Genomic DNA, 24,808 nt, shown 5'->3' on the forward strand with positions numbered 1-24,808 from the left:
AATTTCGGAGAGGCTTGATGTCTTGTAAAAATGCTGAACAGTTCAATGCATAGGATTAATGTCTTGCTTGATAGAGACACAAAAATAGTCTCTTTAGAGGAATTTTGCTGAAAATCTCTGCTTTTCCATTTGAAATATGTGAGCATTTGCATCTACCATCCACATGAACAGTACGACTTTAATGTTAGAGCTCTGTTGAAGTAAGAAACTGGTCCTGATTAAAGGGCTTATTGATTTCAGCATCTGTATTTTAAATGCACCACCTGCAATTGAATGGACATTTGTTAAATTATTATCAAAAGGTTTTGATATTGGTATTTTTGACATGCTTTAAAAAAATAAACTCTTATAATCTGAAGTTACTGAACACTAATATATGATGTGGGTGGGTTTTTTCAGTGTGGTTTAACATTTTATACTTTAAATCTCTAGTTTAAATAAAGGGAAACGCTTTTGTTTCTGCATTCCATGAGGAAGTCACAGTTTTTATTACCAATACATTTAAAGGAAAAGCACTTTGAATTAAAAATATATTAATTTATGCTGTATAGTTTCCTGGTTTAAAGTTTTCTTGATTTATATTGATATTAGAACTAACATTTCCATTGTAAAAAGTTAAGTTAAAACTTACCATGGCAAATCTAAACCTTACCATACTATTACAACATCTAGCAATGTCCACACACAACTTTCTGTATTAAACTTCCTTTCTCAGAGCCTTTTATTATTTTTTTCCCATACAATGAATTCCTTGTGTTTGGTTCCTCTGAGCGTCCGCATTGATGCTAGGTAAACATTGTACCTCTTGCTTTGACTTCATCAAGCAGTGGAGAAGTTTTTGTCAGCTCATTTGAGATTTAATTTGCCTGTGGCATTTTATTTTCATGTATTGTATGTGTAAGCAATGTGGCAGTACAGATTCTTACCTGGCACCTTTGGGGTTTTAATACTTTAACTTGTGTCACTACTTAAAGCAAATAAACAATTCCCTTTAACCTTTTAGATGTTCATGAAAAGCTTCCTAAATGCAGTTTATCCTGGAATTAAAGAATACCTTTTCTAGTAGGCTTTGATAATTAAAGCCATTAATTTTCTTTTGTGAATTTAATGCCTTTATAGGTGCTCTGCAGTTTAGAACAACAGAGATCATCTTGCCAGCATTCTCCAGGTTTTACTGCAGAGCAATGGTCCATCACCTATGGAATTGCAAAGTGGTCCTGTTAGAGTTTGCTTGAGGCTGTAGGTAATGAGGATGTTCTGCATGTGTTCAGGGAAGAACATTTCCTCAATATATTCTGCTCTGTGACTCAAGTTCTTTCTACCAAAGAGGGATTGTTTCCTCTAGAGCTGTGTCCACTGTGGATTCTTTGGTGAGAAGTAATGATATATGGGCAGCAGATTAGTTTTCTCTAGATGATGAAAAATTACTTTTTTATACTAAAAAGTACTAAAGATGATGTTTTTCTGTTACTGGAGCAGAGCAGTGACATCACCTTGTTCAGGTAGCACAGCTTGTGTGAGGGGCACAATAAAGAGCAGGCCTTTTCTGCTCAGTGCTGGTTCTAAATCGTGTCACTCTGAGTAATGTTTGGAGACGCCAAATAAGTTAAGTTTGTTGTTCTTTGCTTGTCTTTGTGAAGACAAATTCAACAGCAATAACACCAACAAGCGGCAGAAGCTGGCCCAGGACTTCCTCAACTCCATTGACCAGACTGGAGAGCTCTTGGCCATGTTTGAGGATGATGAGATTGATGATGTCAAGCAGGAGCGCATGGAGGTAATTCTTTCCTTTTACTGATACCCAGCAGAGAAACTGTGAAACATTTAATACATCGTGCTGCTCTGATGCCTTTTTCATGCTACACATTAAATCATTGATACATGCCAGATGGTCTAAAGAAATCCCATTTCCATATTTTTCCCATTCCTTCAAATGTTTCTTCATATCTAAGCACACATGCTGAGAAGGAAGATTACAGAAGGGTAGTTATGGATCTTTCTGTCTGCTGTGTATTTGTATTTCCTTCCTGTAGAAAGCAAATTCTATTTATAAACATTCCATGCACATTTTTCACAACAGTATTTTCCTTTCTCATTATTTATCTTCTTATCAAATGGTTTCAATAGCATTTGAGAATTTTCATATAACACAGCTTACAGATGAAGTTAAAATATTCTGTGCAAACATGCTTGAGTATAAACTCTTATCTCCATCCTTTTGAGTCCTATTTTCTGTACTATGTAGTTATGAAAAATTTTGTCTACATTAAAAAATGCAGTGCTACATGACCTCCATAAAGCTAGGTGGGATTGAGAAGCAGTGTAACTGTCAGCATGGAAGTGGTTTTGACTAATTTTCTGTGGGTGGGCAGGACTACCCTGGTTTTTTGCTAATCTGGCCCACAGTGAATGCAGAGGAGTCCTTCACCCTTCTTCATGCTCAGTTGCTCAATTCTTCCTCATGTTTTCTGTAGGCAACTGGATGTCAAGGGCAAAATTGTGCTGGGAGCACACTCACAATTCCAGAGAAGTATTTGAGCCAATTTCCATCAATTTTCAGACATCAACATAGTGGACAGAACTGTTGGAAATTTGATATTTGTAGAGTGATTTCTATACCCTTTCAGTGCTGGAAGCTGGGGGCTTTGGTTTGAGTTCCTTTTCAATGCTGAGGTGGCTCATGTGTTTGGTAATATTTTTGTATTTAATATTTGGCTATTAGGGCTTCATTTCCCTTTCAGAATTTCATGGAAAATTATAAGAAATAATGGATTTTTTTTCCTGGTCTAGTTGTCATTCTGCTTTCTTTCTTCTTAATGGAGCCTCTGGCATTTCCAATCTGTTTTCTGCTCCTTTCTGTCCTGCAATGGGAAGAAATCAAAACCTAATGAAGAACCACTTCTTTCTAAGAATTTGATTAGGAACAAGTCCCATTTCCCCCCAGCTGAGAATTTGTGTCATTGAACAGTTGTATCCAACCACTGTTTGTATTTTGGAAACTGGTGGTTTATCTTCTTCAACCTCTTACTTATTTATTTATGCAAAATGTTGTGTTTTACGTAAAGGCAGGCAAATCCTTTGAGCTTGTACACACAGAAATAGATGACAGCATTCTTCTGAATGAGGGGGTTATGTGCTTTACTTTGCACTCTCTTCTGTTCTTACAGTATAGTTTTTTCCAGGTCTAAAAAACTATGCAAATTGATAAAAGTATGAAGTTCTCTGCTGTATACAATGACATATCTGAATCTATGTCTGTCAGGGAATGTGTGTCTATAATCAAATATTTGCCTTTGATCTGACTATATGTTTTGGGTTTTGTCACTAGAATGTAATCCATGAACTGTAGTGTGTGTGTATGTGTATTAAATATAAAAAGTAATTATTCTCTCTCTTGCTTGACTTCATTACATTTTGTGAACTCTTGACCTGTTTCTATGTTAAAAAATAAAAGAAAAATCAAGGTCTTATTTTAGAATACATTAAGGAATTATATACAGGTATGAAGCCAGTACTATCTACTTGCTTTCTTATTAGTCTCTAAATCTAATGACAAAATACAAAAGACAGTTTGAAGCATGCTACTCAAAATGTTTAACATGCTTTTGGCTTTGTTTTGTTTGGGATTTTCTTGTCACTTTGAGGTGAGTAGAAAGGAAGCAAAGATAGTAGGAAATGTGATCCATTCCTAAAGGAAGAGTTGTTAGTGGATGGGCTAATCTCCTGTATCACATTTTCTGTCTTCAGTAGATTGTTTAATCCACACTAAATTCTGGAGGAAATCCAATAGACAATTTAACAGTGTTTTGTTAAGGAATTAGTGTACTGAAATCATGAACTTCAATCTAAGGGCAATGTTCCTTTTAGGTATCAATTACCTCAGAAATGTGTGGTTATCTTAGTTTGGACAACCGTAAATTATTTCAGTTCCACTTTGCCTTGGGCCAAAATCATGCTAAGCTGTCCACAGTAGATGATAAACATGTATTTCTGATGTCATTATGGGCTAAACAGGATATGATTGTTTAGCAGTATGGTTTCAGTTATGATACAAAATGCAAATCTTGTTTATACTCATTCCTTCTAAAGCATTTCATAAAATTAGAGCTAAGCCTTCATGTTGTTGCCTGCAGTGCTGTGGGGTCCATTCCATATCTGCACCACAGAGGAGTCAGGAAAGCTCTGAGCCACTTTGGGACTCTACCAAAGGAGAGCAAACAATTCTACACTTCTTTGACTGAAATACAGCCGCCAGCACTGCCATATTAAAAGCAAAGGACACTCATCTAGGATTGTCTATAGAATTTACTGGTGTATCCCATGGTTTTAATTTGAAACAAAGGGAATGTCTCTGGAACAGTAATACCAGCAATGTGCAAAGGGACATTGATGCAAGGTGGAATGCTATTAAAATACTCTTTCTACAGGGCAGGAATTAAGAACATATTTCACACTACTTTGTCATAACACGTGATTATTTTATCAATACATTCTGATGACTTTTTATAAAAACTGCAATAATAGCATTAAGTAGACGCAAACCAGCCAACTGTATTGGCAAAATCAAAACAAAATAAAAACTGGAATAGCACCTCTGTCTCACTTCATAACAGTTCCTATCCTGCTCTCCTGAGACAGCAGTAAAGCACCAGTGACACGCTGCTCAGAGTAAGAACATTTATAGATGGAAAAAGTGATTCTCATTCCTGGATCTAACTGAACTGCGCATGGGAAGAAGAGATGGATCATAGAACTGGTCTGCATAACGTGTGCCAGTCTCTTGAGAATAACACATGTGATTCTCTTTTTTATTGCACAAAAACTCCTTTTTTATTGCACAGGTTGGGCTGTGGAATAGCCAGAGCTGGTGGTTCTCAGGAATTCAACTTCCCTTCCTTTGGCTGTTATATGGCAGAATCCACAGTAACTGACACCTTGCAAGAGGATGGCAATTTGGCTTTCCTGTGTCTCTTAAGAATCATTTAGAGAGGAGAGATGGTATTTCTGTGGGATGTGACTGAATTGGTGGTGCAAAAATGTCCCTGTTCCTTTAAAATCTTTGACTTTTTCCTTATTTTGCAGTTTGGGTAGACTTGGAGTTTTAGGTGCTTGTGTCCTTACGTTGCTCCTCTGAACCTCTCAGGTTCCTGACCATAGTTCAACCAACTGCAGGTTTGGCTGTGATTTTGTGAATGGTAACTTCAGTTCTGCTGCTTTTTTTCCTGTGAGAACCACTATCACATTCTCCAGGTCATGCCATTAAATCAAGTGTAGCTATTTAAAAACTTCAACGTCACTGCAAAGCTGACATCTCTCTCATTCTGTAAATACCCATCTTTTTTTCATTTGTTTTATAGCTTTAATTCTCTCTCCCCCCCCCCCAAGAAAAAGTCTTTCCATCAGAAGTCTGGGCTGACACACAAAAGAATTCATAGAGCATCATGCTGTGAGTGCTCTGTTTCACTTGTGTTCCCATAGGATTAGGGGAAACACCATTCATCTGTCACTCTGACTGCTAGTTTAAGGATACATTTCCAACACTCACTTGTTATATGGCAATAATTCAGTTGCAGTAGCTACCATAATGCTTTCATAGTACATTGCAAGTTTGAATAAACAGTGGAGGGAAGATAACTTCCCTACAAGAACAGACTACCTTAAAGCAAGCTTGAAGCCAACCAAATGGTAAAAAACTAAGTTCAATCCCTACTTTCTGATTCTTTTGTGGGGAGTTGGAGCTAGATGATCTTTAGGGTTCCTTCCAACACAAACTATCCTATGATTCTATGATTCTATGATTTAAGGTCTACTGTCCTATGAATTGCTGAATTGATATTTAAATATAAATTCAGTTGCTGAAGTGATATTTAAAAACCATAGATACCTATTTTTATTCTAGGACGTTCATTGTGGATGTCATTTTTTCAGTGCTGCTCACCAGTATTCTTGTCTTAGTGAGAAATCTCTAAAGCTCACAGCAATGCAATGGGCTCTGTGCAAAAGATGGTAGATGGCATTAAAGTGTAGGTTGAATATATAGTTTTTTTACATTTTTTAATTGCTCCTGTTTAATTTTGTCTTTTTTGAGACAGACTTAATTTGTATTTGAACAAGACCCCTGAACACACCAAACTGCATCTTGAGGTACAAGGAATCGTGCTCTGGGAGTTCACTCTGTTTCAGTCTTAGAAATAGGTTGGACTTACAGTAAATTATTAAACTACACCATGAACAAGATTCCTTCCTGCTGGAGTATCATCATCAGCTTTTGAGTGATCACACTTTGACCTGAACCAGGTCATGTTGTCCCAAACAATGTCCAACTCTGGGGCCCTCAACATAGGAAAACAAGGAGCTGTTGGGGCAGGTCCAGAGGAGACCATGAAGATGCTCAGAGGGCTGGAGACCATTACTATGGAGCCAGGCTGGGAGAGCTGGGGGTGTCCAGCCTGGAGAAAGCTCCAGGGAGACCTTAAAGCCCCTTCCAGAGCCTGAAGGGGCTTCAGGAGAGCTGGAGAGGGACTTGGGGAGTGCTGGGACAAGGGGGAATGGCTTTAAACTAAAGGGAGGTTGATTAAGTTTAGACATAAAGAAGAAGCTTTATACAATGAGGATGTGAGGCACTGACACAGATTGCCCAGAACCATTCAGTGTGAGGTTGGAAGGAGTTTTGAGCAATCTGATCTGATGGAAAATATCCCTTTTCTCTGCAGGGCAGAGGGACTAGGTGGCCTTTAAAGGTCCCTTCCAACCCAAAATATTCTATGACTGTAAACTCCTGGGAGGCAGCAGAGGCCAGGAGCTCTCCCCACCACGGTTTGGGTGTGACCACTCTCTTAGGAGAGCATTAGCATGGACAGAGGTTGCTCTGTGATGATTGTCCTTGGACCCTGGGCATGGACTTGGGGTCTTTTAATTGAGAGAGTGAAAATTGGAGGGCATAAGTGCATAAATCAGAAAAAAGTAAACAACTGTAAGCTCTTCTTTTCAGGGTGGATCTGAAAGATGGTGTTGAAGTTCTCAAATTCATCGTACAAATTTGGAAAAGATGTACAGAGAAAATAATCAGGAAGTGATTTAGGAAGAACTCTGAAACCTTTTAGTATGCTCATTTCACTGGCCAAAATTATGCCAGTGTGGGAGGGCAGGTCATTAGTCTTTAAGGAGTATCTGATTTAAAGCCCATATGGAAAGTAGAGACAACACACACTTAATAGAAACTGCATGCTGGAAGACAAACTAAGACGTTTTCTTTTACTAAGCATCAATTCTCAGTGCATGTCTCTTTTGCTCTCCAATTTTGATAATATATCTATTTTTCTTTTCAAAGAATTATTTTTGACTTCCTTGCTGAAATCAGATTCATGTTGACAGTATCTATATTTTGGGACAGAATTCTTTGGATTTAGTTGAGTGCTGGCTTCTGTTATCTCACAATATTGTGCCCAAATCAAATAAATTTTTCACTTTTTAGAGTCATGGTTTATTGACCATAAACCTTCTTTGATTTTAACAGCTACACCTTAGGAAATAATGCATCCCTGGGTAAGATTTGATAGTGTAATCCCTGCGGGGTTTTTTGTACTGTTCTTTACCAAACATTGTCAAAAATGGACAAAGTAGTGCCAGTGGCAGGACAGAAGGACAAGCCATAACATTAAATCCCTTAAATCTTACATTTTTTATGGACTAAATAATTGCAGCCCTAAATGCAAACCAGTATCATCCTCACCTGTGAGTCCTGGCTGTTGTAGACATTCTTTTCACTAAAATCCTTTCTTTAGGATTTTTTCCTTCTGGGAAGCTGAGGCCCCAGAAACAAGATGTAAACAATAGATTGTCTGCTGCTGTGGAATGCAACAGGTGGGTCTGTGATTGGTCTCTTGGGGAAGTTTTGGTTCAGTGACCAGTCACAGCAGAGCTGGCTTGCGGAGTCTGTCAAAGCCAGCTTGTGTGTTATCATTCTTTACTTTTCTTAGCTTAGGTTAGTAGCTTCTGGAAACTCTCCTCTCTTTTTCTTTTTAGTATAGTATAATAGATGCATGTATCATAGAATAATAAATCAAGCCTTCTGATCATGAGTCAAGGATCTCGTCTCTTCCTTCATCCCAAACACCCTTGTGACCACCGTCAACACCTGGCCAAGAGTAGAAAAGGATTTATAGTGGCTAAATAACATATTCAAAGTTCCTGTCCAAGGACACAAGAGTCCTGGTACAGTGAGGAAAGCAAGATCAGGATCTCATTTTCCCACTCCCTTAAGCTGTTTTGAGAGCTCTGTTCATCACTTTCACAAGTTGGGCTGAATTTCACTTAGTGGTACCTGCCTAAAAGTTTAAACATCCCAGAAACTTAGGCTGGCTTCTGTACTCAGAAATGAGAAGGAAAAAATCCAGGGGGAAGTTAATTTCTTAGATCAGAGGTAGAAATAATTTTATTTTTTCCAACTGTTATTCCTTGAAACGTCTGAGTTACATTTAAATGTACTTCATCAGATGTTAAGAAAAGTACTCCCAATGCCTCCAGGATGGTTAAATCTGTGTGCTGTGGGACCTTGATATTAAAAAAACCCTGTAATGATGATATAAAATAGACTTTAGGGTCACACCAGCTCCCTATATACTGTCTACTGCTTTTCATTTACACAGATGCCAAGATTAAAAAGAACTTAGATGAAACATCAATCAACAAAAAAAACCTTTATTCTCTAGGCAATGGGGGTTTTTTTCAATACTGCAAAATGGAAGTTAGGAATGCAAATATAGAAAGAATTAATTCCATTGCATCAATCCACCCAGTTTTTCCAGATGAGTGCAAAGCACAACTGGTAGCAACTCAACTCTAAATTTGCTGTTTTGGCATCAAAGTATCTGTAAGCATTATTTGGTATAAAAATAAGCCTGGTGGTATTAATGGTTTCTCTGATTACACATTGCTTGGGAATGTTTGACATAGTGAGAAAGCACTGTTTCTCTTGGGCAGTGATTGAATTGGTTAAAAGTAAACAGAAAATAAACAGGAACAGTTTTTCATTATTATCTATATGGCTGTAAATGTTGTGTCATTCTCTTTGGAATGGGAAAAAGCCCCTGAGTGGAAAAGATTTCTTGTCACAGCCCGTATCAATCAACTTTTCCCACTGCTAAATCTAACGTTATTGGCTTTTTCTCACATTGGGGTTGCTTGCTATGGTTACATAGAGTGGCCTGTTTGTTTGGATCTTCAGTCATGGGGTTTTTGAGCATTTTAGTGAATGTTGCTCATACTGCAAATCTAGGCAGCTTTGCTGGAAGGACAAGGTGTTATTTGCTTTTCTGTCTTTTAGTTCTTTGAGTATTTTTTTGCCACTGTTTGCTTTCTCTGAGGAAGAGGAAGATTTGAGGCTGTTGTAGTTTTGACACCCAAATGACTGTGTCTCAAATTGTGGAAGGAAACTTTATATATATAGTATTTATATCTGTGATTAAATGTAGACACACATGCTTATAAACAGTATTTCCATGGAGCATTTGATTAGGAGCCAAATACAAGACTAACAAAGCATTTTTCTTCTGAACGTATTTTAACATGTTTAACATGTTGCTTAGCTTTACTAATCACCCTGTATTGGTACTCACAGCTGAGTTATTTTTTAGGTAAACTTTGGAGAATTGGGAGCAAGGATTGATGCTGAAGTCTGACAAAGGTCCCATTGGTAGGAGGTTATTGAAAACTCTTGTTGTAATTTAAAGTAATTAAATTTGTGCTAATAGCCATTTGCATTTTTGAGGTTGTTTAGAGATGCAATAATGCAAATCTTGTCTACAAGACAGGCTGTAACTCAGATACTTTAGAGTGGAAGTTATTTTTTCAGATCTTTGAACCTTTATGTAGCAAATTGCTGTCTTTTAAGTTCACTAAGCCTAAATATTGAGGTCCTTTCTAAATGAGGAGGAAGCAACAACTCTTTATGTCTTATGGTAAGATGTTAACCAGGTCTACACTGAGAACACTTCTGTCCTCTCAAGTTTTTCAGAAGGAACTCATCACTTGCATGAAACCATTTTTGAGACTGTTTTGCACAGGATTCACAAAACTCAAAAACCCATGGAGTTGTAACACAAGTTAAAATTATATAAGAATTTCAAACACAGTATTATTCTGTAAGATTCCTACTTTTTCTTTGTTGCAAGGAAGAGATTTTCTGACACTGTTGTGAAGAGTGAGACTAAAATCTCAGCACAGAGACCCTGTATTTTTGGCAGAAATCTTCACAACCACTTGCTTCTCTCACTCCCATCTGGAAAACTCCATAGACAGGAGCACCTTGGGTTGTCAGCCACTGTGTGACCAAGCTCCAGGACACCCCTGAATTTCTCTTTCCTTCCATTTAAAGTTTCAAATCACAAAAATCTGTCTGTGGAAGAAAATAGCACCTTCTAACACATGAAGACAATAGAGGAAGGCTCTCTATGGCGTGAAATAGAAGGGAGTTGAGGGTGTTCTTTTGTTTCAACTGCTGCAGGAAAGGTTTTGAGGTGTAACAGGTAAGGTCCTGGGCTCAGCAAAGAAGGGAGAACACTCACAAGCCAATATAAAGGAAAGGAATTTTTTCTGCTTCATCCATAGGAGGCTGATGCAAGACCCTTGGCCTAAGGCTGTGCCAGGCTCATTTATCTGAAGGTTAATTTATCTGCTATTTCTAGACATCACAGGCAGAGCAGAGAAGCCCTTTTCTATTTCCTTACCCTGTATATCCACTAAGGGATTAGCACTGTCTTTCCCAGTATTAAACTCCAGCCAGGAACTAAAACCTGCTTTGAATCAGGCCCATGGGTTTACCCTGCAAATACCTCCCACAAAATGACTGAGAATCCTTTTCTTTCTAACTGGAATTTGCCCTCTAACAGCAGACTGAGCAAACTGTGTGTCATCAGAGACTCTCCAGCCAGTCTGCAGCACACAGACAGCATAGAGGAGCATTGGAAGTAGTTTTCAGGCTGCACTCCAGCTAAATATAGCCAAAATGAGCTCAGTTCTATTGAATTGCACCACTTAAAGGGGGGAGTAATCTATAGAGGGTTATTGAATACAAAGATGTTTCGTTTGGTTAAAGAAGTGTTTGAGCCACAGGGTGCTGTATGGCTGTTGAAAATAATTATCATAAGCTAGTTTTGTAGTTATACTGATCATAGCTTTCTACTGCTGGAACCTGGGCAAAACAGAGATTTGTTCTGTCTCTCCTTTTGTATATTTAATTCTTCTTTTTCTGCTTTTAATTTTGGTTTGGCATTTTATTTTTTTGTTTTTCCATCTGACCACAGGATTAGCCAAGACTAGTGCAGTTTTTCTCCCCGGAAATAAAGAGGTCAGTTTGCTGGTTCCTGGGCTGTGCTGTCCATAGTATTTGATTTCATTCACATAGGATTTTTTGAATGTTACTCTTTCATTGAAGTCAGAGAGGATTTCATGAACCGCAGGCATTTAAGCAAAAAATTAGGAATCACTTGATTCACCCAATAGTCTCTATCTCCATATTGTCATCTTCCTTTCAGTGAATTCCAGACCACAATCCAGCATTTCACAAGATTTGATTACCTATTACCTAATTACTATGGTCAAGTGTTGTCATTTTTTGTTCACATTTGCAAAGCAACAAGGGGCCAAACTTTCCCACATTTATATTCACATTCAAGTTCAGATATCATGAGGAAAGTCAAAGGATCTGTTGCTAAGGTGAAGGTCATTAAGGTAATCCAATAGTAAACACATTTTTTCCTTAGGGAATGAGAAATGTCAGCATTTTTTGTTTTAAAGCTCATTCTGATAGGACTTGTAACTATGAGCTGCACTTGTAACCTTACAGACTATCCCTAAGATAGGAACCTCTGGCAGATTTTTCCATAGGGCATGTGATTTTAGTACTGAGAGTAAGAATAAGAACACAAGTTCAATGAAGAGTACAAGGTATGTAGGTTAATGTGATTTTACTTTCATCAATTTTCTATATAAATTAACAGGAAGGAACTAAAGTGAGCACAGGACATTTCAGAACCAGAGTAGTTGCCTCTCCTTGTACTACATTTTCGTGAAGCATACATTGACAGAGGTGAGATTAAGGTTAGATATGAGAAAGAAAATTATTTACTGTGAGAGTGGTGAGACACTGGCACAGGTTGCCCAGAGAAGTCATCCCTATCCCTGGAAGTGTCCAAGGCCAGGTTGCATGGGGCTCTGAGCAGGCTGGGATAGTGGAAGGTGTTCCTGCCCATGGCAGGGGATCGGCTCCAGGGATCTTTAAGGTCCCTTTCAAACCAAACTATTCTATAATTCTGTGATTCTCTTTATGCATTCAACTCAGACGTGATTAGCTGCTGGATCGTATAAACTAAATAAAAGCAGTAATTCATTTCATGGCAAATAAATACTGAGTCACAATCCAGAGCAGTCAAATGTGTGGAAAGCAGGCCTGGCATTCACAAGGACCTTGTTGACAGGCTGGAGAAATAGGCTGACATGAAGGTCAGCAATAGTAAATGTGGATGCTGTAACCCCATGCAAGGGTACAGCGTGTGGGGCAGCCACGTGCTGGGCTGTGCCAGCAGAGGTTACCAGCAGGTCAAAGGAAACAACGGTTCCCCATGATCTGGCACTTGTGAGACCACATCTGGAATCTGTGGCCTATTTTGTGCTCCCAAGTACAAGAAGGACTTTGAAATACTGAAGCAGAGGGTCACCAAGAAATATAGGGGGTACATCTGATGAAAGACTGGGAGACAAAAGCTTCTCAGCCTGAAAAAGAGGAGGCAAAAGGGAAATTTCATTGCTGTTTCCAACTAATGACAGGAGGAGATGGAACCAGAACCTGCTTGGATGTGCATGGTAAAGGACAGAGCTTGAACTGATACCTAATAGGAGAAAAGCTGATTAAAGATTGGAACTGGTTGGCCAGAGAGGATGAGGAAGTCTCCATCTTTGGAGGTACCTCAAACTTGGCTGGTCAAGGTGCTGAGCCGCTTGATCTAATTGGACCTTTTTTGAGCATAGTCAAGCTAGAGATCTCTGGAAGGCCCAAAACTTTTCTGGATTAAATTATTCTACCATCCTGTGGTCCTGCACTGAAGTTTCCCATTTCAGATATTAAAATGGCCAGTGGGGTGGAAATAGAAGAGCTTTTATAAAGCAAATAGATGACAAACCATCTCAGATTTCTAAGAACTGTTTAAAAATCTAGGTAGCATATAATTGGACTTTCCAGCTTCTGCTCTTTCTGTAATCTGTAGCTGCTGGTATTTCCTGGAATAGATGTTTTATGTACATAAGGAACAGGGTTTTCTGTCTTTCATTTTGTCTCGGTCGCTGTGGTTTATTTTATCTATAATGTTACTTGCTGTATTCTTCCGTAAGAATATGATCTGGCTGCTGTGCAAAATTGCACTTGGGGAGAGCTTCACACATCTGGTGCAGCAAAGGAACCAGGAGCAGCAAGATTTAAGCTTCCTAAATGTCTGTTGAAATGGTAAAATACAATTAAGCTCTGCATGTTGCAAAATGGGAGATGCATCCACTCCCAATCCACCAGAAACGGGACCTACAACATTCCTGCAGAACAGCATGAGTAATATGCTGCCATAGTTTATGCACTTGACCCAAGGCAGCATGATTCCATTTGGGTCTTTAGCCCCTCAAACTTTAAATTTTGTCTTCTCTATTCTTTCTTTCTGCTCTCCCATCTTTGTGAAAATTGAAGATACCTAGTCAAGTATACACTTATATTAAATGGGTCAGAAAAGGTTCTTTTAATTTGGATAATCAGGAAAAACAGCAGCAGATTTCATTTTCAGGTTGTTACCTTACATAAAGTCCTCATGGAGTGCATATGCAGAGTTTATTCTTACAGACATTCTTGTAATCAGCATTTGGGCCTTTTAATAATCTGGGATTTGCATTAAAATAACTTTAAAACATGACAAAAATTAGCCACTGCTCCCTCTTTGGTTTGACAAAGTACATGTACAACTAGACCTAAATTTTTATGGAGGACAAGACCATAATATACTGTCACTAGCAAAAATACTGACTTTGGATAGAGAGGAAATTTTAGATAATATTTCATGTGAATTCAGTAAGATCTTGGTGAAGTAGGGGGCCAAGTTGAATGTGTGGTTTTATGTGTTCAGAGGTAGCTCTTTTAACTTTTTAATGCAGGTAGTGGCAGGCTTTTGGAATTTCTTTGGCATGAGGAAGAACACAGGATCTTCTTTGGTGTCTGTATTGTGTGTGCTGCACTCCTGGTGTGGTATAAGACATTTCTACAAGATAGCAATGCAAAGTGGTCATACAAAAAATTCACTGATGCATGTATTTTATTCTCAGATAATTCCTTAACATCTTTTCCTCACTCTGCTTTTGAGTGGCACATGTGAGGGGCAGGGACAGGGACTCCTTGGTAGCAGTGTTTAAGTGCTGTTGAAACTTTGCCTCCGGCACTTCGGAAGCAATCATTAAGTTTGGGTTTCCATTTGATCAAACAGAAGAAGGACGGGTAGTCTCTGTCAGGGGGCTGGATTTTATTTCCCAAGGCTAACAGCCATTTCCAGGACTTTGTCAGACCTACTAAGAGTTTTTTCTCCCCCATTGTCAGATGGTATTATTTAAAATCAGTTCATCCACTTGTGTGGGATCCATATCCTATATCATACAGGGACTCTGACAAGAAGATGCTTTTACTGGGGGTGTTATTCAAAGCACTGTTGATTTTCTCAGGCTGCAGACATCTGCAGAAAAAGCTTGTAGAACATCCAGCATCTGGTATTGAGCCCTCACTCCTTACACAGACCATATCAAACAGTCTGGAAACGGAACACATTCCCTACATCCGCTTGGAAATAACTTTTTTTATGTTTATTGTAGATGTATTAGCTGTCAGCTTGTATCATCAGCCAATTATTTTATATCTGAAAATTGTAATGGCATCCTCAGATCTACTGAAGTCAGGCAGATTTCCAGCTACTAATCACACTCTTCTTTAAAGGGGAGTTAACTCTTGACGTACCTCAAGGTTGGAGATCTGGTTTCTGCTTCCAGAATTTAGAAGAATGCATTGGTGAGATGGCTCTTGTGCCTTGCCAGCCCTGGTACCCTGAGCTGTATTTTAAAAGAAGAAACAAAAATGCTGCAGAGGCATTGGCATCTTTGAGAGATGCTAAATTTGACTCAAAAAAAGTCAGAAAAATTCAGAAACCCTGAGAAATTCAAGATACCACCATTGAAGAGTAATTTTTCTCCAGGATGTGTGATGGCATGACAGTCTATAGCAGCTTCTAACAGCACAGTCAAGTAATTGACGCCAGACCACGGCTGTTTGTGTTGCTAAACCTTTAATTCTAAATACACTTCAACCTTCCAAGCTATGCCTCAGAATCTTGGTATTAAAGATACTGTTCTTTGCATCCTAATAATGTTTAATTTTTAATTGTAATATTTTGAACTGAAAATGTTTTTTGCATTCTTCTGAGTAGGGCTATTTAATTTTTTCTTTTTTTCATAGATCTTTGATTCACTTTGGAACCTCTCCACCTCCCTAAAACTCCCTAATCCTCCATTTCAGTTAGCCTAGACATCCAGGAAAAATCTAAATAGATGTCAGAAATCCCTAGAAATGTGAACAGGTTTTGACATCTCAAAAACGAAATAATTTTTGTTTTCACATTAAATTTACAAAGCTTTCAGTGACCATCAATAGGAATATCAGTCTTAACTGTGGCATATATTTAATATTTATATATCTGATTTTGAACAGGAATTAAAGCCATGGCTTTTTTTAGGAGGAACTCTTGCAAAGTTCTTGAATTCAAAGCTTTCTATCTTTAAAAAACCAACTGTAGCATAAAAGTAGAACCACAAAATAAAAAAGAAGAATTCTTTCTATATGGTATCTCTTTTCACCTTCTGGAATTGACTAAATATTTTGCATGCTGAATTGAAAGGTGCTAGCTCCTTTGGAAGGGATTCTTTTCACTGCAAGCAATTTTAAGAATGTGCACAGGGAATTGTGTCCTGATGTTTATTTCTGTAACAGACTGATTGCATGAATATTATATACAAGAGCCATTATTAATGCAGCATGAAAAATTGTGTATCAGACACTGCAAATTATGAAGATAAAAACTAAAATTCCCCAAATTTCCTTTTTTTTTTCCTGACAATCTCAATACTCTTTAAGTCACTTTTAATTGATGATCAGAAATAAAGCTGTGACTTCTCTCCTATGATGAGGCTCAGAGGGGCTGTGCTGATTTAGGAAAACTGAAAATCCCAGCAGTTAGTTTAATAGCTCATAATTAAATTTACAAATCAGGTTTCATTTAAATTAATTATTTTAAAGTGATTTAAATTTATGTAATTCTACAGTGTGCAATTACACTGAAGACTGATGCTGTTGCTCTGAGTTTTATAATATTATGGCAACTTAAAAATGTTTTAAGATATTTTCTAATTATGCATGTGCCTCCAAATGAGGTAAAATTAGGCAAAGTTTTTCTTAAATTATGGAGACATAGATAGAATAGAGGAAAGGAATAGAATAAACTGTAGAATCATAAATAAATATTTTTAAATACTTTTAGTAGATAAGAATATTCTACCTGAAATTTCATAATTATAGTTGTGATGAACTGATAAAAGTTATTTTTGTGGATATGTGCAGATAATATGAATTCAGATTTAGAAAACGGAAAGTCCAGTAGTTGTATATTTAGACAGTACACCAAAATCCTTACTTTTGGAATTAAAATTAGCATCCCATAACCAGTTCTATTTATTAATTAGTGCTACGTTATTGAGTGTATTTGAGAATTTCAGAGGTCATTGGCATTCAGGTACTTTCTGAGGGATATGAAGATTTGTCTTCTCTGAATCAAGTCTTGTTGGAAGGTAAAGGATGTTTCAAATAATCACACACATGTATGGAACAGTAGAAGTCTGCTGTAGGGTTGAGCTGAGGTGGTGTTAACATTAGCTCATTATATCAATATTTGTAAGATTCTAGTTCTCCAGGGTTGTTTCTTTGGAAGGCTGCATATATTCATTATCAGTTTAAACCATCAGCACAAGAACTGCCTTTGTCTTGGAAATATAAATAAAAACTTGTCAGTGGAAGATGAGGGCTCTTTCCCACCTTATAAGTGAAGGGAGAGTGTAACAAAGGCTGCAGAAGGCTGAAATTTCAGCTGAAAGTATTACTTTCATGGCATGTCCAATACTAAAAAACTTTAAAATATTTTACAAAAATGTTACTTCTAATGTAATATTGGTTTAAATTCTATATTACTTAAGCAAATATTTAAATATTATATTAGTTTTTCTGCATACTTGACATGAATATAATTCTGCCTTCCTGCCAAGTATGTCAAAACCCAGATTCACTTCCATTTGCCAGGGTAAATGTTTATTTTGTTTTCCCACATAATGTGCTCTTTAAAGTGTCACCAGGATACCAAATCTGATGGCTTTTTAATAGAGACACGGTGGGGGTTTTTTGCTTTCATTAGGAAACAGGATAAACTATCAGTGAAGCTAATGGTAATGAACCCATATACAGTAGATGCTCTTAGCTCTCCTTCCCCTCATCTCAGCATTTAAAAAAAAGAAATTTGCATCAAAACTATTGTCATGGTACTTCATTTTTAATAAATGCATGAAGAGTCTGTAGCAGGAAGTGCTGCTGGCCGGTCAGAGCAAGAGACCAGGATATGCTGAACCATTTCTTCTCTCAAAGGTGAGTTGGGATGCCTCAGTGAGGCTCCCCAGACAACTTTTTGGTTTGTTTTGCCATGAAATGGGTGAGATTATTTAAGAGATAATTCATGGGGAGGTCACTATTAAAAAAACTGTGTTTGCTACTTTACTCTTTGTGTTACAGAATGTCAGCCTACGCTTGCATAGTTTTTCACCAGTCAGTTTTTGCTTTGACTTTCATCCTCCCATCTTAGCCAAACTAATAAAATCTGTGCTCATGAATTAAAATCTTGAATTTTCTGCTTTTAAATAATGTATCACTAAAGTTTCATTGAAAAACTTCAGTTCTGCTTCTGATGCAAAATGGAATGTAACTGGTTTAGGTATTGCTGTAAAAGTTACATGCCTTAATTTTTTTTTTCTTTTAGTTTTTCTGGTTTTTTTTCCAAAGAAGGGAACAGGGATGCTTAATAAGAGAATTCCTTTAGTGGCTTTGGATGGTGGGGATTGTTTTGAATTAATGAGAGCATATGTTTCTTTGGTTTTATGTAAACGCTTAATAATTTTGTGGTATATTTATCAATGGGCATGGTATAAGAGACTAACAAAATAGATTGTTCCAAATTAGTCAAATTAGCTGATGGTTTAAATTAGCTTAATTCCAAATACTAAAGCATGTTGTTAAACCCCAGAATCTTCATGTTTTCCTTTTTTCTCTCTAACATTAGAAAGAGAAAAGAGAAAGTAGGGTGAAAAAAAGAAGCATTTGCCAATTAAACAAACTGCCTTTGGGAAAATGATCTTATTATTATGATTCTGTTTCTCATGTATATAGTGGAGATGATTCTCATAAGGCTACTATGAAGAAAAATTTGTATTTAAAGAAATTAAGAAACAATAATGAATAGTAGTATAGAATTTTCTGCATAGTTAAAAAAATAACAATATTCAATATTTCAATTTACTTTTGACAAAGGACATATTCACGTTGGGCCAAGTTTTGTTCTCAGTGATGGGAGCCCCAATTAAGAGCATAATGCTTTTGTTCAAAGCCCATCACTTCAGACAGCAATTTTTAGTGTCTCCTTTCCTTACTCATCATACATGGCACATTGTGAGGTTTGACTGTGCTTTTTTTCTCCCCCAGCCTGTGCAAGCTGGGAACACACAGCTATGCTGCATCGTGGCATCACCACACATAAGCTTTGTGCTACTTTATGATCAATCAAATAAAACAAAACCATTGAAATGACCCTTAAATATTATTAATTCAGCCTTCATTTGCACTCAGACCTACTTGGATGTCAAATTAGTAGCAGAACCCCGGAAGGAGTTCTGAATTTTGAGTCTGGTTCTCTTTTAGGTCAGGAGGTGTGGACTGTTCAAAAGGCTGTTCAAAGAGCAGCCAATTTCAGCCAGTAGAGCTGAGACATCTTTCTGTTATAAATTGCTTTGAGAAATCACAGAATCACAGAACAGCTTGAGTTGGAAGGGATCTTAAAGATCTTCCATTTCCAACCCCCTGCCATGGCAGGGACACATTCCACTATCCCAGGTTGCTCCAAGGCCCATTCAACCTTGGCCTTGGACACTTCAATGGATGGGGCAGCCACAGCTTCTCTGGACAGCCTATACCAATGCCTCACCACTCTCACAGGGAATAATTCCATCCTAATATCCAATCTTACCCTTAACTCTGGCAGTAGGATGCCATTCCTCCTTGTCCTGTTCCTCCACCCTTGTCCCAAGTCCCTTTCCAGCTCTCTTGGAGCCCCTTTAGGCTCTGGAAGAGGCTCTAAGGTCTCCCTGGAGCCTTCTCTTCTCCAGGCTGGACACCCCCAGCTCTCCCACCCTGGCTCCCTAGGAAATGTGCTCCAGCCCTCTGAGCATCTTCATGTCTTCATCTGGAACTGTTCCAGCAAGTCCACATCCTCCTTTTATTGGAGACATGCACATCTCAAGCAATTCCTCCTGGTCACTGTTTTTCTAAGGGAAGCATTTCCTCTTAAGCTCAGTGTATGACTCACTTATTCCCTGAATTTTGTGATGTGATTTTTATCTGGAGTTCCATGTCTTGCAATTATCAAATTAGAAAGGCTTTTCCAAAAGACTCAAGCCCCAACCACAGAATTAGAGTCAGTGGTGTAAATACCACAAGTTGAGAAATGTCTCTGTGCTTCTGGTGTTAAGGAAGCAATACATTTTTGAGTACCACTCTGTATTGTTCTCTGGTTACACCAGACTCTACCACACAAAATAAATCTGAGTAATTTTGCATTCTCCAGTCATATGCCAAGGAGAGAACATCTATAAGTATTTAGTACCATGTGTTTTAGGTTTAATTAATAATTTTTATGTTTTTCTCTCAGACATTCATGAATACACTTACACAATTTCATTATAAAAGTTGATAGATTTGAACTTGTCATGGAAAATGGCCGAGCTAAACTGTTTATTCATGTATTCTAGGTGCAACCTTAAATTGGGGGAGATGTTTGTAGGGTGGCACCCTACCGATATTGATGTTAAATGAAACATTGCAGGGGACACTACAGAATCAAGACTTCACCTCTAAATCCTAAGACCCAATCTTGGCTTAACAAGTGGATTGCTGTACTGCACACCTAATTAGTTATAAATATAGCAAAAGTTTTGTGTCTTTTTAATTTGTGTGTGTATGTTTTGCCATTATTTTGGAAATCAGTCTTTAAAAAAAAATTGAGATGCAACCTAACTCAAAAAAACCCTCCATTAATTAGAAACCTTTTTCATTCTCTGACTGAAAGAGCATCACCTGCCAAGCATGCCTGCATGGATATGCCTGTAGCATTATATTGCTTGTGAATCTCCTGCACAAGAATAATTACAATTATTCTTGTGCAGGATGATGAAAGAAAGGCAGGCACTGTGAGAACTGGCTATTCAATTGGGAATGAATACAAGACAAGCCTGTTTTATTAAGACCAAGGGAAAAGACAGAATTATAATTATTAAAATGATTCAAAATAATATGTATTTTTCATATGTTCTGAAACTTACTCTGCTTTCTACCAGTCAAAATTTTCCTTATTCTTATGATCGTCTTTTTAAAGTGAAGATTGAGGAGGGTATTTCACAGTCTCTGTCAACAGACCTGATTAACAGAGTAAACCTTACATCACAAGTGTTTCTTACTAGCATGTACCTTGGGTTCATGTCCTTTTCAACTTGAAGAGTGTGAGAACAATTCTCTTGAAGAATTCCTTTCATTTATAATTTAACATTAGTGAAACTATCTGAAGTCTTTTTAGAAAGATGTATTGATAGTGGCTATTAACAAGGTAGAGTTTTGGCATGCTTCTTTTTTTATTTAGTTTTATTCTTTTATTTGCATTTACCACTTAAAGCCAGTGAGTGAGAGAGAGGTGGTCCCCAGCTGTTCCCAAACTTCCCTACTGCTCAGTTTACAAACTTTACTGAATGTGTTTCTGAACAAGTCGTGGCTCTACACTGAGTAATTCTGGCCGTGTTGTAGCTGGGTGAACAGATAGAATATGTCTGGGAATTGAGTTTCACTTAAACTGAGCATGTCTAGGATTGATTGCCAGGTTAACTTGGGGCTGAAACAACCCTCTTCACCTCCTGCCATTCCATTTGGATCAGTAGGAGCAGGACTGGATCTCACAGATCTCTCCCACACCGAGGATGGTGAGGAAGTGTGTGAGGTGTGTTTTGCCTGTATTTTGCCCCATAAACAGCCTTGGACAAAAGCCACTCCTTGAGTTTCTGGCCACAAGTCCAAACAGTGTGTCAGCTAAAGGAAATATTAAAAAAATAGAATGTGATGGCTGATTTTGGCTGCCACTAAGAGAAAAAATTTAGAGTTCAAGATGCAAAAGAGGCCGCTTTGCTGTCTGTGTCTCCCACGCCTTGCAGTGATCCCTGTTTTGGTGGCTACAAGATTTATTGGTGAGGTGCTAAAGCTGTTTATATGAACCTCATTCATGAATGGATACAGAGGCAGGGTAAGGTTTCAGAGGAATGCTATCCAGAAGATATAAAGGTATCCTCATATTAACATGGTATGTAAAGTTTTTGATGTACAGCCAGATGGAAACCACAGGAAAGTGCTACAATGTCCTCAACCAGAAAAGTGAGGGAAGTCAGTAGTCTTGATATATTAATATATCAATATATCCCACATAACTTTTTTCATTTGGTAGCATAGTTTATCCAAAATTATTTTATGTTTTTTGGAAGGCACTGACAGAAGATAACCATAAATTTAACACATAGTTTTACAAAATTCATGATGATGCATATTATAGAAGAAAAAAATATTTTCCTGTAAAAATCAAAGGTATTCCAGAAATGGAAATGTTTTGTTTCCAGGTTCCTGCCCCGCATTTCAGACTATCAGTAATAAATTTAGACAAGGAATTTGGATATGATATGGAACTGGTTCAAATAAATACTGCATGTGTAGATTTTGCATATGTTCAAGGGCAAAGTATTACAGGGGCAGTGAGTCCCTATCAGGAGGTCAGTTTTATTTATTCCTTAAGCAATAAGATCATGACTGCTGGGAATGAATCCATTCATTTTGTTATTGTCTGTGCAATTTCACTTGCTTTCTTTCTTTATAATTCCCTTGAAATTTTTACATAATCCTGAATAGTCCTGCCAGATCCCTTCCCCCCACTTATCTGCACATACTTTGCTGGATTACATGTTCCATAGTTCCAGGGAGATGAATGGAGTTAACTTTCAGCTGGGCATAAACCTGCCCTTGTTTATTCTTGAATTGCTTGGAGATCAGAGCAGGAGCTGAATTTACTGAGTCATTCTTTACTCTTGGCCCTCACTTGGCCCTGAAATGGAAGGTGTTGCCCTGTTGGTGCTGGTGGTGTTCACCCCTCACTCATCACAGCAGGATTCATTTGGCTTTCTGAGGATGCCTGAGCTGTGCAGAGTCGAGCTAATCCAGCATCCCTTGGGCTCCATTGCTGATGGCCACAGCTGATGAACTTCAGACAAATTCATAGATGTCATTCATTCAACATTTTAAATGCTGAGTTCAGGGTGAAGTTGCTCACTGAAAGTGTCTAATGTCTTTTTCAATAAAAAGACTTTAGATGACTAATTAGGTCTTCAGTTCTTCAAGTAAATTCCATCTTTTGTCTCTGGACAGAAATTCTATAAGGAAGATTAAAATTTTAAAGTATATTTCAATTACTATTTAGTATTTAATAATTCACTCTTTTCTTCTTGTCATTTGCAGTTGTAGATCCTTAAAATCTGTGTAAAATTTGAGATTTTTAAGGTTGTTTAAGGTCTTAAACTCTGATTATTATGGGGAATTATACTAATAATACTGCGGAGAAAAAAGAAAACTGTTTTTACTGTGAAAATACATTAAAATTGCGATCAGCTTGGTCTACCAGCAAAAGATCTCATCTTTTCTTCTAATATTGGGAACATTTTTCTAATCACATGAGCACTCAAAGCCTTTATTAAATCAAAGGCCCTAAGTTGCTATGCAGATTTGTCCAGCTGCTACAGAATGTATGGTGTGTTCTATAAGAGGGGGACAAAAAAAAAACCCCTGGATGTGTGTACTTTATAACCAAATCAAGTATTACATTACAAAACCTATTGATCTTTCCCCAAATGACATTTTTATTTTATGTATAAAACTCTGAGTAAGCTTAGACTTCAAAAATGCTTACTCTTAAACCTCTCATTTTTTTTTCTTTGCTTACCAATTCAAGGGATTCTCAGAACAGTAAATACCTTTTTTCCTCTATGTAACGGAAGCCTTCAGATAGTGATAATCCTCAGATAATGTCAAAATTCAGAAAACTAAAAATGTGTTTTCAGCATATTTTTTAAATACTTCAATGTTGAGCTACCTTGTTCTTGATTTCTCAGCTTTTGGGGTTGTGGGTTTTTTTGGTGGGTTTTTTTTGGGAGGGGGCGGGTTTGGTGTTTTGGGTTTTTTTTGGGTTTTTTTTATCTCAATAGTTTTTCACAGAATCACAGAATGGTTTGGGTTGGAAGAGGTCTTAAAATATCATCTCATTCCAACCCTCTGCCATGGGCAGGGACCTCTTCCCAGGCTGCTCAAAGTGGCCTTGAACATTTCCAGGGATGGGGCAGCCACAGCTTCTCTGGGCACCCTGTGCCAGGGCCTCCCCACCCTCACAGGGAGGAATTCCTTCCCAATACCTCTGTGTCAGTGTGAGCCATTCTCCCTTGTCCTGTGACTCCATCCCTTGTTCCAAGTCCCTCTTCAGCTCTCTTGGAGCCCCTTTAGGCCCTGGAGAGGGCTCTAAGGTCTCCCTGGATCCTTCTGCTCCAGGCTGAACACCCCCAGCTCTCCCAGCCTGGCTCCATAGGAAAGGTGCTCCAGCCCTTGGAGCATCTCCATTGCCCTACAACAATTCAGGCCTTGACCACCCTGCAGTTTTTATCCTTCCACCCCAGAGCTGTCAGGCAAGCACACAGTGCCCTGTTATTCTCTAGTCTAAATAAAAAAATAAATTATTTAGCATTCTATTCTGACAATATCAGCCCTTGCAGGGCAGCTTTGGTTTTCTCTGCGGTAGCGACCTGGCTCCTTTGAAACCCTGATTGGCCCACAGTGAGAGTTCTTGAGCAGAGGGCACCAGGAAATCACTCCACAAGATGAGTATGTGAGGGTTTGGGAAGCCAGCACCTTCATCCCAGCACTGCTGCCAAGCACAGGGGTGTCCAGCCGTGCCACATATGTTTTTCAAATGTTCCAGCTTAGCAGCTCCTGGGCACAATTCCTCCAAACACAGAGCAGTCAGTGAGCAAGTTAACATTTGGCCTCCTGCCTTCTTCCCCCCACACAAAGAGCTTTGTATGTCAAGTGTGAAAGCTTCAAAATGGAATAAAAATAAGATTATTTTTCATCCTGGATGGTAGGTGACAACGTGCAACTCTTTACCTTTTTCTTTCCTTTCCCTTTTTAGTTCTCTATGCTGAAAGAAAGATACAATGCACCACATTTTTGGAAGACTAAGCAGACGTTTACTATGCCAGGTCCTATCTACTACATCCTTCAGCATGTTCCAAGGAAAGCATG

At 38.1% G+C, this 24,808-nt stretch overlaps 1 protein-coding gene across 7 annotated transcripts in view; it reads left to right on the forward strand.

The window, feature by feature from the left end:
* SUPT3H (SPT3 homolog, SAGA and STAGA complex component) overlaps positions 1-24,808 on the forward strand; it is a 259,112-nt gene that overhangs the window by 174,466 nt on the left and 59,838 nt on the right. For all 7 annotated transcript variants that reach the window (XM_030944325.1, XM_030944322.1, XM_030944323.1 and 4 more), the window contains one exon: positions 1,641-1,777. In XM_030944325.1, the coding sequence (XP_030800185.1) occupies positions 1,641-1,777 (137 nt within the window). The remainder of the gene's footprint in view (positions 1-1,640; positions 1,778-24,808) is intronic.

This window comes from Camarhynchus parvulus, chromosome 3 (assembly GCF_901933205.1).
Source record: "Camarhynchus parvulus chromosome 3, STF_HiC, whole genome shotgun sequence".
NCBI lineage: Eukaryota > Metazoa > Chordata > Aves > Passeriformes > Thraupidae > Camarhynchus > Camarhynchus parvulus.